Here is a 16738-nt window from a genome sequence, read left to right as displayed (position 1 = left end):
TGAAGCAAATGTCAACTATCTTAATTGGTAAATTTATAAGATGTGTTACTCATGACATGGAGTTCGCAACTCATCAACATCAAAATCATCCTTATAACTCTCTTTACCCCCACATAAACACAAAAAAGACCGCAAAGTCAACACTAAAAAAAATGAGAGTTTCTCTCCATTTCCTAAAAAGAAATGGAGAGCGCGTTTTCTTTCGGTGGTCGGATCGATCTGCAGCGATCATGAACACTCAAAATTTATGGGTAAAAATAAAGGGATAATGAGGTTTGGAGGGAAAAATATTATTAAATGAGTTTAAGAGAGGAAATGGAGAGAAAGAAACGGAAAGGATCCATTTCCAAAAAAAATAGTAATAAGTGGACTTTTAGTTTATATTTTGATAGCCTTGTATTTTATAATAGAAACCAGTACATGGAGTATTTAAGTAGATCGGATTTTGTCATTAATTATCAAGTTGTCAAAACAAGCTCAAAAAAAAATACAGAGTATTTAATATGGAACTCTTTTTTTTTTCCTTTGAACAAATATTTATGAAATCAAGATCCGTCGTTGTTCATCTATCACATTGGTGAAATAACATAATTTTTTGAAGCAAGTTATGGCAAAGGTTAGAAAGGAAAAAAAAAAAGTTACCCCGAGGTTGAAATTCATATGCTTGTAAGTTACCTTTTATTAACAGCTGCCAAAAAAAAAAAAAAAAAAAAAAGGAACTGGCTTTTATATTGAAAGTCCAAAGATTTGTAGGTTAGATTGTTGTTGAGGTAGCAAATCTTCACATTGGAAGATTAGAAGAGTCTTAACCTTATTCATAAAGTACTTAATAATTCACTAACATGAAATTTTTTGAGAGTTCAAAAATATATCTGTGCGGACTTGACCAAAAACGTACAATATCATACTCCTAGAAGATTAGAAAGCCCAAATTGTAGGTTTGATGATATACGCCTGTTTTTTGGACTTAATTTCGTTCCATTCAGCTCTATTTAGTTCAGTTCAGTTCAGTTCAGCATTATTCAGCAAAAATATGTAAATGGCTGGCGGATACTACAAGTGGGCAGAAAAAGTGAGAGAGTATCTTTGAGTGTTTGAATCATGTGACCCATCCTTCAAGCAATCTAACCAGACAAACTATCTTTCTTATTCCACTTCCATTTATTAATCAACAATTTGTAATATTCTAATATTAAGTCTTCTATAATATACTATATCATTACCTGTTTACTTATTTACAACACTCTATGAATGCTAAGTTGAAAGGCATGCATGCAACTTGCTTGGTAGAATCTGATCAAGAATGATAGCAACTTCCACTGAGATGATTTTGAATGATAGACAAATAAAGTAGTAGTAACAATTTATTGATGCACAGAAAATAGATAGAATTAACTGTAACTGTAACTAAAGAAAGTACCAACTAGACTTGGAAACGGATCATTTAGTTCGACCTTGTTTGACGATTCTTAGTTTTGATTTTTGTTCGATTCAATTCTGATTTATTTTGGTCACTCCTCTAAATCAGTTTTAAAGTATTTCATGTTGATAACAGGATAGTCAGCCAATTAGGTCAATGTTGCAATAGAGTTTTCCTGAGGGTTAATCAAATACAAGTTAAAATCTAAAATATTTCCGTTTCATTCTGATATGCATAATTCAGTTCAATGCTGATTTAGTTCATGTTAAAGCAAGTTTTAGGTACAATTCAAAGTATTCATTTAAAGTACTCAATCATATAGTACAATACTTCAGACCAATTTTTCCAGTTTTGAGTTTGTTTTTCATATCTAATAGTCTAATACTAAAACTTCTTACTCCCTGAGTTTATACACACAGAATACTGATCAGACTGAACAATCTATGAAAGAACACAGGGATGAAAAGTCACAATCCTCAAAGGCCTCAATTTACACCAACTTCATTGCACAGTTACATACAAGTTTGCGAGTATAATCATCACAAGCTCACATTTCACACACTATATTACATTATGTCGCTAGGCAGGTACAGTAGTATTAGTAAGGCTGAAATTTCTAAGAGAAGATAAGCCCGATTATTACATTGCTTTACAGGGACATACAAGGACATGATTTTAGGTTGCTTCAGAATACAAACACAACACAGACATGAAAACTATATAATGAAAACTTTTTACAAACCTTTTACGAGCTTTTTCCGCCCATCATCTTAGACAGCTCCTTTAGAATTGACCTCTCCTTACTATCATGCTCTCTCTGATAATGCCATTTTTTCGATGTTTTATCAGCCTAAAAATATAAGCTAACAGTCAATAACTGTGCATGCCAGACACTAGCAAACGGAGTATCACACTAAGCACAAGATCAAGAAAGTAAAATACACATACCCAATCTCTCAAGGGATGCAGTCCTTCTTTGAAGGTTTCAAATTTTGGATGAAATATATCCTTTGCTTTCGCCTGAATGTCATCGATCTATAATTGACAAGCTTTCAGTTAGCCGCATTAACCATACCCCAAACATTATAGATGATGAATGCAGTCAGCTTAGAAGATTGAAAAAGAATTCAACTATATCGTACTCCCTCTATTTTTCTATATATGACTTTCTCACATTTCGAGACACACACTTCTCTCTTCAATATCTCTCAAATTATACGCTTAAATATAGTGATATGTATACTCATATGAAAGAGTTTTTCATAAGTAATTTAATGGTATAATTTTTATAATTTTTTACCAAATATTTTTTTGTAAATATTAAAGTCAAAGGCTCGTCTCGAAAAAGCAAAACGTCATATATTAAAAAGTGGAGGGAGTATTAACTATATTAACAGCTCTTACTGTTAATAAGACTCCAGTTCAAAGTGGTGATGGCCTAAAATCAATGGCTAACATCAAAACATACCTAAGGATGTATGAACCAAGGGGAATTAAGTATATACGACAAGAAAGAGTCATTCATAGACTTACACTATGAACATCAAGCTTCAATGCAGCCAGGCCAAATGTCAGGGCAGCACTGCCGAAGATGATGGCAGTCGCAGCAGCAAAGGCCATCCCAACTGAATAAAAGAAAAGAAAAAGAAAAGGAAAGAAACGTTAAGTACAACGCAGAACACAGAATCATAGTAAGAAAAGTAAGTCTATCAAACCATCGACCCATGATGCTATTGTCGGACCTAGGGCTGCATAAAATAACCGGATATATCCGAACACTTATCTGTATCCTATATTCCTATATATTCGAATATCAGATCGGAATCAGAAATCGACATTTCAGTGTTTGCTTTTCCTGAACATTGAGAGAGAGTCTGTACTTTTAGATGTTTTTTACTGTTTTACTTTAACCATGGATATATGTCAAAGACTCAAGGAAGATCTTGAAAGTGCAAGGTTTAACATATCCTTCCCGATTTCGAGGAATTTGGCATTTTAATTTTTAAGTTGTCTTTGGTTGTGTACATGTATTTCTTGAAAAACTATATATATGCCAAGTTGATAAGTAAATGCCCAATCAGCTGAATAAAAGTATATGCATTACCTAATAGAGCAATCAGATACCGAATGCCCGATCAAATATCGAATATCCTAAGTACTTCTGATAGGATATCTCATATTGAAATTTTGAAACTGTGGATACATATCCAATCAGATGTTAAGAGTTCTGATTGGATATCCATTTCATGTTCAAGCCTAATCAATATGTGAATTTTTTAAAATATAGAGCAACATAGTAAACCCTGCTCTTTGGTCATAGATTATCGATTCAAAATACATCCTGATTCATAACCAAAATTACACACCCCGGAGCTCGACCAAATTTCTTTTTGATGTTATCCATATCCAAGCCTAATCCAAAAACTTGACCCCAAACCCAATTTGATCCAACATTTTTTTCCCTTTGATTAAATTTTTTAACATCCGATTTTAATTTTAAGTATACGAAATAATATTTAAAAAAAAGTCATATAATCCTATTTTGTCAGGAAAATTGTGTGAAGGTAATATCATAGTTTCAAAAAAAAAGCGCACAACAGAAAAAAATACGCGTTGGGACGATTCCGAATAAGATTGTAACAAATCACAAATAATTTAATGTTTACATAATCAAATTTTGGATTGGCCAAGTTCGGCGAGAACCAGATTGGAAACAAATTTGATTCGGATTTCTAGTAACACAACTATGCTCAGGTTTTTGGGTAATACATTGAGCAAGGGTTTCAAAAAATGGCTTTTGGATTGAAATTTTTCCTTGACGTCCAGTTGGTTTTGGTTCAGTAAAAGACTCAATTTCCACCCATCACGCCATGTCACGGTCAAGAGTTAAAATAAACGAAAACATTCAATCCAAACACCTAACGTGATTTTGTTTAGCTCAAACAATACAACATTGAATTGCATCATTTGCATGTGTTACTTTAGTACCTTGTATATCTCAACACAAGCTTCTAGAGAGGGGATGAATAAATATATAAGCTAGAGAATAAACACATACTGTGTGTAAGACCTTCAGCGGCCGCTCTGACTTTTTCAGGATTAACATGTGTATATTGCTCCTGACGCAAGTCATTCGCTGTTGATGCCACAACAGATGAATCCGCTGTCGGTAACTGCCACCTGCACAAATTGTATCATCAATATCACCCAACTTTAAAGACCAATAATCGTGCATTCCCTCAAAACTAAACCCATTAATCCTACCTAATCCTTCATGCTCACAAGATTAAATACTGCGCTAACTTAAATCATTCAAAATTGTCTCTTAATCTCTTATAATACTTTTGCGTCTCATTTAGTGATACCAACTAAACCCATTACTTCCTATCAGGTCCTTCATGATCACAAGATTAATTCCCGCGCTAACTCAAATTACTCAGCTAGCAATAAATGATGTGCACAAGCATCCAAATTAGAGCCATTACTCCTACCACATCCGTGCTAACTCAAACTATTCAGTTAGCAGAGCTGCTAAACCATTTTATATTATACATACCCATTTTATTACTTTCGATGCCATTTTTAATTGAAATTGTAAAATGGTCTCACAATAATTTAATGAGAGACCGTCTCTCAAGGGAACTATTGCAAACATTATAACAACATTCGTACAACAGTCTTATTCGATAATTTGGGAAAATATAAAAATAATCACACAACGAACAGAAAACTACCTCTTTGGACCAAATGTAACCTGAGGAAGAGAAACATAACCGCGAAGAGGATTCAAAACATCCGGCGAAACCCCAAAAGATTGGGGATTCGAATTTGGAAGCGCCCATTTCGGAGAAGCAAAATTGGACGAAAAATCGGAAAGAGGGTCTTGCCGATAAATCTTCGACGGAAGAGAATGTCGGAGAATCTCCGGCAAAACGTCGACTGATTCGCCTGCGGAATTGGAATTAGGGTTTGTAATTGAGGAATTAGGGTTTGGAATTGGGGAACTAGGGTTCTTGTTGGTTTTCTGAGCTAAACGAGTAACGGCATGTTTGGATTCTTCGAAAAAGTAAGCGGCTTCTTTGCCCGCCAATCTACCCGCCAGAAAACTCATTTTTTTTTTTTTTGGATTTGTTTTTGTTGTCTGTAAATTGGGACTATGAGTGGTTTTTATATTTATTTTGTTTTCGTTTTTGTTTTTGTTTGGGGAAAAAGTTTAGTAAGATCTTGCTTCCCAAGTTATTCACATTGTTAGTCAATAGTTTGAATTTAGTATATAATATTTTAGTAGGGTAATTAGTTTTGGTGTCTCATTCGTTTTAGATTACCTATATTTATCATCACAAATTCTCATTATAGACGGACACTATCCGTCTATATGTATAGACGGATACCACTTTCTCTCACAAAATACACATTTGCCATAAAATGGGAAGCACATGGGGGTGCCCCACTTTGTCCCCTCTACCCATTTTATTAGAGGTCTTTACCGTCTGTTCGCCCCACCCATCTATACCAAGACCTATTGATTTATCATCTAATTTTTATATTTTATGAAAATTTGTCTTGGTTTGCCTTGTTTATACTATTATCAACCGTGTTATGATACACATTTATCACTCTTATTGTTATAATAGTGTTGTTTTAAGTACATTCGTTGTTACTAGGGATGGCAGTGGGTCGGGGACCCGACCCAGACCCTGAGGGTCGGACTCTAATGGGTCGGGTATGGGTCTCATTTTTTCAGACCCAATGGATATGGGTCGGGTATGGGTCTTAAGAAAATATTTGGTCAGGTCCAGGATCTAAGTTATGAGACCCATACCCGAGCCCTTAGACCCTTTATTATAAAAAAAAAAAAAAATCAAAATCACAACTTTTCCGAATTCATCTTGTGACCGTAGAAACCCAACTAAAGTCTCTTTTCTTCCCCTCATCCCATAAAGTGATAAAACTCAACCAAACTCTTTTGACAATACCACCACTCCACCACTGACACAAGAAAACCACCACCACCACAAAGACGATACGCGGCGGCAACCACCTCTCTAATAGGCGGCGATCGATAACCACCACTAACGGGCTGACAAAGAACGGTCGGATGGAGACGGCTATCAAGTACGTTATTGATTTTTGGGTTCCGAGTTTGATTCTTTCACATGTATTTGGATGTAAAATTAATTTAGGTCTTCTTTGTCTTTCTTAATCTCTTTGGTATGTATATTGGATTTGGTAGTGTACAATAGAGATTAATAAACTCATAATGTTAAAGTAGTATGAATTTTTTTTTAATATTATAGACCTCATACAATTAATCATATTCTTAAAGTTGAAACTCGGACCGGGTAGATTTAGGACCTCTACCCTTACCCATAGGGTCGGGTATGGGTCCTCAAATTTTAGACCCTGTGCGGGTCAGGTGAGATGCACGGGTCCAAAGGGAAAATCTCGGGTCCGGGTCCGGGTCTAGGCGGACCCTACCCAGACCCTACCCATTGCCATCCCTAGTTGTTACTATTGTTATGTACTTTCATTCACTACCACGCCATCATTATTGTTACTTTAAGTACCTCACATTTAATATCGTTAGTTTCACTACCCTACTCTTGCTAAAGGTGGACATCGGGTCGGGCTAGACTTGTAGGGAGTGAGACCGAGCCTACACCACGAGCTGGGTGGGAGCGGGTCGTGCTGAGGTGTGATGGCCCTGAACCGCCCCAGATAGACATGAGGGGTTTGTGGGCCATGCGGGCTAGGATTTTTGTGCATCGGGCTACACCATTCACAACCTGAGATTGATCCGTTTTGGGGAGCGGGCTAGGTGGGCCAGCGGGCCGAATATTCTTGAACTGTTGATCGGGTCGAATCAGTGTGGGCTGGGTCAGGCCGCACTTGTATCCAGGTCTAATTCCTGCTGCTACCTTTACTTTTACTACCTCCGCTCCTGTTGTGGTTACTTTTACTATTCATATTTGTGATTATTATAATTGCTAAATTTCAATGTTATACAATGACTTTCACTACTACTTTTTATATATGCTTACATAATTTTATCAAAGTCATTCTATCACTCGATTTTATGATATATATAAAATATTTGCAGTTAGTCATTCTATCACTGGATTTTATAATATACAGTACAATTTTTATATCGAGTGGTTATCTAATTGTATTATATTTATATATTTAAATAAATATAAATACTAGATTAGAATGTAATTTAAAAGCATTTATCAACATATATACTCAAAATACAAATCTAAAAAATAGAATATTGTATTTTTGGAAGACCTGATTTATTTATCTATTTATATAGTTCCAATATCCACTAAATTCTAATATGCTAATGAAAGCGCAAACTGAGAAACTGCGTCAATGTTTGAACTGAAGAATAAAGATATCCTTAGAGAACTGAATATTGTCAAGAATCTACGGACTATTAATCATAACGATAAAAGAAGTATTGATGACTAATTCCTATGTGAGGTTGAGGTGGATAGGGAAAGTAAAAGACTTATCCCTGATTTTGATAGTACTAATACTGTGGATGGGGACATCTCAGTTAACGATAATGGGGAGTCTTCTTGTGACTCTTGCGTTTCTCCACTTTCTGACTCCACTATTAAGGATACCTGCATGTCGGATGATGACCTTCCTATAAATTTCGAAGAAAATTCTTCTCCTAATATTGATTTGGAACACCATCACAAAGATTCTCAAATGGGAGATAATGAGCATATTCAGGTCTCATGAGAGACCGTATCCCACTAATTTAGTGGGAGACATAATAGGGGGGGGCAAAATTCAGTGGGTCCCTCATCCCATCATGTGAGAGGTCTCTCAATAACGCTATTAAGAGACCGTCTCTCTAGAGTTTTTGTGTCATAGCAATTCGGTTCTTGAATTCTCAAGAAAGGATGGAGGAAATTCACGACTAAGGATCTCCAGACAAGTTTATCAAAAAAATCTTCAAGGTAGTAAGGTGAGCTTTTACAATAAAAGAGACTTGTCAGCTATGACAATTCGGATCATTAACATCGAGGTCACCAAGGAGGGAGGAATTACAAGAGATCATTATAAGAGAAAGAAGAGGAGGAAACGTTCAAAAAAGTGGAAACCGAAGACAGTAGTGGTAAATGAAGACATGTCTTCTATTTCAGGTATCATCAATGTGATTCATGGTATTAGTTCGAGGAAATCCTCTATTGGTGACGTAAACTCGAGTTCGTCCTCTATTTGTGACAACATATCTCCTTCTGGTATTCAAACCCTCCAAGGAAACCCTATGGTTGTCGCACCTATTTCCTTCTTACCTGCTTCTTTGGTGAATGACACGGCCAACACCTTTATTTGCTTCCAAGCCCATAATGATTTAAATGAACATCAGTCATTCCCTTTTTCAGTTTCTCGTAATAAGTGTAAGATTTTTTCGTTTGGTCAACTGTTACGTGCCTCGCCTACACATTGGTTTTACAGGTACCCTCCAAATCGTCAAGTGAGTTAAAAAAAAACAGAATTACTAACTCCAAGAAGAATCATAGCCAAGGAGATGAATCTCCGATACGCAATGTATCTACTTGTTCTACAAGTAGGTCTTTCTCCCATAAATTTCTACACCCTTGACGCGTAAGTGTGTCTTATTGCATGTACTCCTCCGAAGACCAATTGATAAAGAAGAGAAAAGAAGTTTTCGTTCATTTGGCAAGCTCAGATCGTCCCCTCAAGAAGCGTTATCTATTTGTTAACCCCATTCTTAGTTTAATTTCCTTTTCAAATAATGTAATAATAAAGTCCGACTCGGAGAGTCGGGTAGGTACTGCGTAAGGAAACTTTCTTTATTGATACCAAAAAAAAAAAAAATATCCACTAAATTATATTAACATCTTTGTACATCTAAACTAAAAATCTTCCCCATAGTTTGTTGTTCTTCTACCCATATGAATTTCATATGTAAGGATCCTACATTGGAAAATTAGAGAAGAGAATTCCACTTATAAGGGGCTACTCACTTTATTGTCAATTGATTTTATAGTGGAACCGTCTTTGACCTGTGTTGTGGGCTCTTTCTCCTCCGTTCGGGTTCAGCCCAGGCCCATTATTGAATATTTGTCTTTTGTTTCACTTCCACCTTTCCCTAAATACAATTTCATCTACCTCACGCCTCACTCGTACAATAACAATCGTCGCCTTCTTCTTTGATCTCCTACACCACTAGTTTTATACTCGACTTCTAAGTTTTTTCCACAAGCCGCCTATAAGGTAATCTTCTACACTCTTACTCCACTTTTACTTATAATTCCTTTATGTTCTCGTTCTCGTTTTGATCTTGGATTGTAGTGTTATAGCCGGTCTTCGGTTGCTTGGATATCAGGTTTGAGGCCGAGGGAGTAACCTTCTAAGTCAATGTGGTACGTTTTAGGATGTGGATTTTTGGGTTGTTTTAGTATAAGTTAATTAATATAAAAAGTTACAAGGTCATATTAAGATTGTTATAATTCAATTCCTCCATCTAGCATGATACATATTTTAGAGGGGTGCTATGAACCTTCTCCTTCCCACCTTCTCTTCTACCTTCTCCCTTTTCCTCTCACAATTGATTAATTTAGTATATACGGTGTGGGGTCAAAAAGCAAGTGAACAAAGCAAAAGAAACGATATTTTAATCGGTTGTGAGAGAAAAAGGTAGAAGAGAAGGTAGAAAAGAGAATGTAGATAGTAATTCTCCGTATTTTAACCAAGTCATTATAATTATTGTGTAGAGTTCGAGTTCAACGAGGAGAGACGCTAGTTAACGACACCTCAAATCTGAGAGACCGTTGACATGGCTCCTAATTCAGATGCGTACGAGGTATATATCTATGGAATTGAGGGCTTCAATATTTTTACTCAAGAAGGTTTTTAATTTTATCATAATTATATTAACACGATTTATTTTTGTTCCTATTATATTGTCTTTGAGACACTAGGGTGAAGTTGTTGGTCGTTTAACGAAAAAGTTATTGGTACTTTTCGCAGGTACAACTTTCAGATGGGTTAATGAGCAATGTTTCGTTTACGGAGGTATGTGCTCCTCAAAATCATAATCCGTCTATCCCGGTGAATTCTTTACGTAATTCCATTTTAAAGTGTTTCAGTGAATTAATTACGTTTTCGCTTCAGGTAAATTTTATACTTCTAAAGTGGTTCTTCGATTTGTAAAATGTCTATCATGTCCTGATTATTAATGTACAAAATAGTAGCTATCATGAATTCCAATTCACTTAAATTCCATACAGAAATCATTCGTCTCAAATTCATTTACCTCATTAGTTTCTCTGTTTTTCTTCATGAAAACATGCCATAACAGCATGGAAAATATGAAGTTGTTTGGGTTGATGTTGAAGTTGGGAAAACTGAAGGAGACATGCCGTTACTGCTCCCTCTCTCAAGCAAAGCCCCACCTCACCCGTCAGTTTTTATTGAGGACTTTAAAATGGCTGATTTTAAGCAATTTCTAGCTAGCAAAGGCGTTCAGGTATGACTCTTAAAACACCTTAGTTGTTAACTCAGTAAATCTATCTTCTCGGTTGTCTGATGCTATAATGTATATCCCGTGACATGATTTCCAGGCAGAGTTTTCTTATGGAGCCTTACGATGTGGAGAGATCATTAGCTTTCGGGATGTTGATGATCCAACCTAAAAGGTTAGATGTTTTGCTAAACTTGGTTTTTGGTGTAAAGGGAACGATTCCAATGTACGAAAAGGGAGCGGTTACCATATCTAGCCGCTGCATGCTCAACTTCCTTGATTAAACATGATAAATATTTAAACAACGTGAGGCGAGCTTTAATCTCTGGAACAATGATGATGGGTGGTGTTTCCGGAAGCCGACAAATTGTCGTGAAAGGCCTTCCAACAGATAATTATTGATAAGTCCATTTTATATACACTTTAACCCCATATTTTAGCTCTATTTTACATACTAATTTGCACTAATCTTAGTGTTATTGAGCTAATATTCCATTCTAGTTGTATTTGCATGGTTTGTCATATTTTGTAAGAATTTCAACTTTTAGGAGCATAATTCTACATATTTTGCAAACACTAGAAGCAAGGCTAAATAGAAGAGCATGATGGACCAACCAAGAGATGTTGCATGCTTAAAGTTGTGGATTAAAATGAAGAAATGCAAAACAAAGCCAAGTAAAAGTCAAGCCCAAAATGCAAAGTCCACAAATGCTACTTAGGATGCTCTTTGGAAGGTCTTAAGGTGCCAATTAACACATTCAACCGAAGATTAAAGGGGCATTAAGGAGTTGCATAGAGATTCCTCGAGCATTTAATCAAGGAATTAAGAAGACAAACGCGGATAACCACGCCCCCGATCGGGGTTGACCCTTTTTTGGACTTTTACGTTATGCCCCTATTTTCTTATAAATAGGGGCCTTAATCCGTCATTAGGGATATCCTTTCCTTACGTCTTTCATACACTACATTAGCCTTAAGCAAAATTTTCTCATTAGCAACCAGGAGGGTTTACACCAGCTGGTTGTTATGCCTGGTTTAGAGGGACTAGGCCAAGAGTTCACTGGGTTAAGGCAGTCTGGAATGAGTGGGCTTTACCAAAGCACCAATTCTTGGGATGGTTGGTTGCTCACGAGGCTTTGAATACAACAGCTAGATTAGCCAGATTTGGGGTGGATTTTGAGGACAAATGTTCTCTATGTGGTCTAGTCTCTGAAACCATTAAGCATTTGTTTTGTGATTGCTTATACAGTAGAAGAATTGTAAGAGAATTGAATAAGAAAACTGCTTGGGCCTTTCCTGTAAGAGGTGTTATGACCTGGTGCGTGCATAGGACATGAAGTGCTGCAGAGAGGAATACAGATTGCAATGATGTTGGGTCTTTTGTATCAGGTATGGCAGCAGAGAAATAAAGGCAGAACCGAGAATGTGTTGATTCGTCCAGAAGTTGTGGCAGGCAAAATCTTGGAGGAGATGAGAACACGAGTTCGAACCCGAGAGAGAACAACTATGACAAGAGCTGAAAGAGATTGGCTTATTAGAATGCGTCTTATAGAATGATATCTTGTTTCATGTGTATGATCACCATATAACCACATGTAATTAATATTTTTATGATTTATATAATTTCTCACATTTCACCAAAAAAAAAAAAAAAAAAAATCTCTCATTAGTTTCATCTATAGTTTTAATATTGTTAAGCATTTTGATTGATAAACATTTGGTTATTTATTCAAGCTTTTGGTTCTCTTTTGTTCCTTCTTGCAAGTTTATAAGTTCCATTTCCATTACGATTCTAATTCTAGTTTGCTAATCTACATTTCTATTTTAGTTATCACATAGTTTATCATTAGTACTTTTATTATATCACATTAGTATTGTTTTCATTTTATGTTTCTTACATCATATTAGGTAGTTTACATTTCATCATGAGTAACTAATTTCCCTTAGTCTAGGGGCTAGGGATGCCATGCAAAATCAAATATGTAAAATGATAAATTATGTTGATATAATATTGTCTAATTGTTTCTATCGCATGTTTGCGCCACAACGTTTAATCTTTGGTTATTGGTCGTAATCGTAGATTAAGTTTGTTAATTCATTCTATAAGTCGAGAGGCATGGAATCGGATTAGACTAAGCATGTGTGGTAGGACGACATATTCATAAACGAGAGTTTCTCTAGGACCCGGTCTATGTTTGACACTAATATCGTAAGGTGGGTGTCTCTAAACCTAAACAATTGACAATGTTATTATTACCGAGTTTAACATGAACATATATTTACTTGTGCATGTGTGACCCGACTCCCCTAGACTCCTTTTATCATATAGTTTACATCTTTATATTTGCTAATCATCAAACCAACCAACAAACCAAACCAAACGTAATCGACCTTGATAGAAATCTTTCCATAGCATTTCACAACGCAATTCCCGTCTCCTTGTATTCGAACTCTACTACTACATTAATTTATGTCTAGGGTAATTATCTTTGCATAGGTGTGCGATAGCCTATCAATTTTGGCGCCGTTGCCGGGGAGCACGGTTTTATTGCGTATTGATTTGTCGATTTTTATCTTGTTTTCTTTTCCTTGAGACCGCTAGTTATCATTTTCTAGAGATTGTTGTCTTATGCCCAGGTCTTCTCGTAGTGGAGATTTGCTTTCACCGGATTCCGAGCCCGAGAAAACCTTTAGGAGAAGACGACGTTTTTGGAAAAAAGTGAAAGAAGTCGCTTCTCCCGTACAAGTTGAAAGTGCTAAAATGTCTTACTTAGACGACCTAGATGCTCTTGAAGAGGAGGAGGTTTCAAGTTCATCATTTCCACCACCGCCATCTCCAACTAAAAAGATGGTGAAATTTTCCGATCACTCAAAGCCCACTGTGGCCATGCTTCTGGCCGGTATTACAACTACTCAAATTACCGCGCCGGATTTCGAGATCAAGCCGGCTTTCATTAGCCTTGTGGAGAGGAAGCAATTTGGGGGAAGTCCTTTGGAGGATCCCAATTTTCATGTGCAAAATTTCTGCGATTATTACTCCATGATCCGTCAAATGGGCGTCACTCAAGCCCAAATAAGGGAAATACTTTTCCCTTTCTTTTTGAAGAACAAGGCAAAGCTTTGGATTAATAGCCTTGACCGCACCACTATGGGAATCACCAATTGGGAGACATTGGCTCTTGCGTTCTATCAAAAGTTTTTTCCACCGGAGAAAACTCAAAATTTGAGGAGCCAAATCACCGGATTCCGTCAACAAGCTCTTGAGAGCTTATATGAGGCTTGGGAGAGGTACAAAGATTTGCAAAGACAATGCCCACATCATGGGTTGGATGATTGGTTCCTAGCTATAAAATTCTACAATGGATGTTGTGCCGAGTCTTGAAGGATTATTGATTCCGCCATCAATGGGCGGTTTGATCTAATTGACACCGATATTGCTCATGCCATGATCGAATCTATGGCGATCCATGACGCACAATATGTCAATTCCCAAAGTGTGCCACTCAAAAGTAAAGAAGAATCCTCCGACAATCCCGTCTTGTTAGCTCAAATTGCCTTACTCAACAACAATTGGCGGAACGAGATGCTAGAGATTCCCTTCAACAACTCAATGTCGTATCCTCTACAAGTCAAATCATTGTTTGTGACGGTTGCGGAGGTGCGGGTCATTAAACCGCTCATTCTCGAGCTACTATTGAGGAGGTAAATACTTTTCAATCTTTTAGACAAAGTTCATATCCAACGGGTACTTTTTCCAATACTTATAACCCGAATTCAAAATTCCATCTGAACTTGTCTTATATAAGCAACAATGTGCTTAAACCTCAACCCCCACCACAACAAAATGCCTATGTCCCTCAACAACAAAAGTATAATCCCCCACCGGGTTATCAAAACCAACAAAGACCACCTCAACAAAATTACCAACAAATCAAGATCCACCAGGAAATGGCCAACAAAATAACAAAGGAAGAGATAAACTTTAGGCTATGATGGTTCAAATGCAAAGGTAATTGTTGGTTCAAATCTAAAAGAGTGATCAATCTCACAATGCCGCAATCAAGATGTTGGAGCAACAAATGGCTCAACTAGCCTCATCTAGCTCTTCAAGGAAAATGGGTCAATTACCACCTCAAGGTGAGCAGCCACATGATACCCTTAATGCTATCTCCTAAGAAGTGGTACGAAATATGATGGACCACCTATGCTCAAGAAAGATGAGGAGGTACTTGTTGAGTTGGAGATTTCTCCTAATGGTAAGGAAAGTGAAGATATTCCGAAGAAGGTGGATGATCCACTTGTGGTTGTAGAATTTAAATATGTGGAGGATGCTCCTCCAAAGAAGGATGTTGAAACAAAGGTTCCGGAAAAAGTCAAAGTGCCTTTCCCTCATAGATTGGCAAAGCATCAAAAGAGATCTCAATTTGGTAAGTTCATGGAAGTTGTGAAGAATCTCCAGGTAACCGTTATTTTTACCGCATTAATCACTCAAATTCCATCTTATACTAAGTTTATGAAAGACATTTTAACTAAGAAGAGGACTTTTGACGAAGTTGAAACAATATCCCTCATCGCCGAGGTGAGTGCTCTTTTACAAAACAAGTCCTCTCCTAAGTTAAAAGATCCCGGTAACTTTTCTATTCCATGCACAATTGGCACCTATCAAATTGATAAATCTTTATGTAATTTAGGTGCTAGTGTGACTGTAATACCTTACTCTATTTGTGCTAAGCTTAATATGGGAGTCTTAAAATGTACTAGTGTCACATTGCAAATGGCGGATCGTTCTATAAAACATCCTTTGAGAATTTTGGAGGATGTTCCCGTAAAGGTTGGTAAGTTTTTCATTCCGGTTAATTTTATTGTTCTTGACATGGCCGAAGATGCCCAAATCCCAATCATTTTGAGAAGACCCTTTTTACATATCGCGGGTGCGGTGATTGATGTCAAGATGGTAAAATCACGTTGGAAGTGGATGACGATAAGGTCACATATAATTTGAATAGTGCCATGAAGAGTCCTATGATAGAAGAGTCTTGTTATTCTATTGACATTTTGGATGTTGTTGACATTGTCATAGAAGACTCTATACCCCGATCTTTGTCGAAAGATCCCTTGAGAGGCACTCTTACTATTGGAATCATTTGCAGGTGATGAAGATTAGAAATGAGGATATATATGTTTTGGAGCATGAATTGAATGGAGAATAGCTATCATTAGAGAAAAGCTCACACTTTATAGGTTTGGTTGCTACACCTTAAGACCTTGAGGTACAAAAACCCGAACTTAAACCCCTCCCCTCCAATTTGAGGTATGCTTTTCTAGATGATGAGGAGATGTGTCCGGTAATTGTTAGTGCTAAATTGAATGAGAGTCAGTTGTCTAAATTGCTTCATGTCTTAAGGTCTCACAAGAAAGCCATTGGATACAAACTTGATAATTTAAAGGGCATAAGCCCCGAATTTTGCATACATAGAATTAATCTTGAGGAAGATCATAAACCACGTGTCCAAGGTCAAAGACGACTAAATCCTAACATGCAAGAAGTGATAAAAAAGAAGTGCTTAAATTGTTGGATGGGGGAATTATTTATGCAATTTCCGATTCTAAATGGGTGAGTCCGGTCTAAGTGGTTCCTAAGAAAGGAGGAACCACCGTAGTAAAAAATGATAAAAATGAATTAATTCCAACTAGAATTGTGACAGGTTGGAGAATGTGTATTGATTATAGGAGGCTAAATTTAGCCACCAAGAAAGACCACTACCCATTGCCTTTTATTGACCAAATGTTGGAGCGGTTGGCATGTCACAAGT

The 16738-nt window shown here is 36.7% G+C and overlaps 1 protein-coding gene and 1 non-coding gene across 2 annotated transcripts; both read right to left on the bottom strand.

Annotated features, from left to right (window-relative positions):
* Positions 1–1880: 1880 nt before the first annotated feature.
* On the bottom strand, positions 1881–5586 carry LOC141657200 (uncharacterized). The gene is made up of 5 exons (XM_074464352.1): positions 5155–5586; positions 4479–4600; positions 2954–3045; positions 2369–2455; positions 1881–2270 (listed from the first exon to the last, which is right to left on the bottom strand). Exons 1-5 carry the CDS (start codon positions 5529–5531, stop codon positions 2166–2168), a joined length of 783 nt encoding a protein of 260 aa, XP_074320453.1. The 5' UTR covers positions 5532–5586; the 3' UTR covers positions 1881–2165.
* An 8559-nt stretch (positions 5587–14145) lies between these two features.
* LOC141658022 (small nucleolar RNA R71) lies at positions 14146–14252 on the bottom strand. Its single transcript, XR_012548933.1, has one exon. It is a non-coding gene; the product is annotated as a small nucleolar RNA R71 (small nucleolar RNA).
* Between the last annotated feature and the right edge of the window lie 2486 nt (positions 14253–16738).

Source organism: Silene latifolia, chromosome 5, assembly GCF_048544455.1.
Source record: "Silene latifolia isolate original U9 population chromosome 5, ASM4854445v1, whole genome shotgun sequence".
Classification (NCBI taxonomy): domain Eukaryota; kingdom Viridiplantae; phylum Streptophyta; class Magnoliopsida; order Caryophyllales; family Caryophyllaceae; genus Silene; species Silene latifolia.
This window is presented reverse-complemented; position numbering and strand designations above follow the sequence as displayed.

What these genes read in the sequence shown, in the direction of transcription:
- LOC141657200 (XM_074464352.1), bottom strand. Translation starts at nt 5,531, where the DNA reads ATGAGTTTTCTGGCGGGTAGATTGGCGGGCAAAGAAGCCGCTTACTTT. An exon ending in GTTACATTTGGTCCAAAGAG is followed by an intron (nt 4,601 to 5,154) that starts GTAGTTTTCTGT and finishes CAATTTGTGCAG; the next exon opens with GTGGCAGTTACCGACAGCGG. An exon ending in TGCATCCCTTGAGAGATTGG is followed by an intron (nt 2,271 to 2,368) that starts GTATGTGTATTT and finishes TTATATTTTTAG; the next exon opens with GCTGATAAAACATCGAAAAA.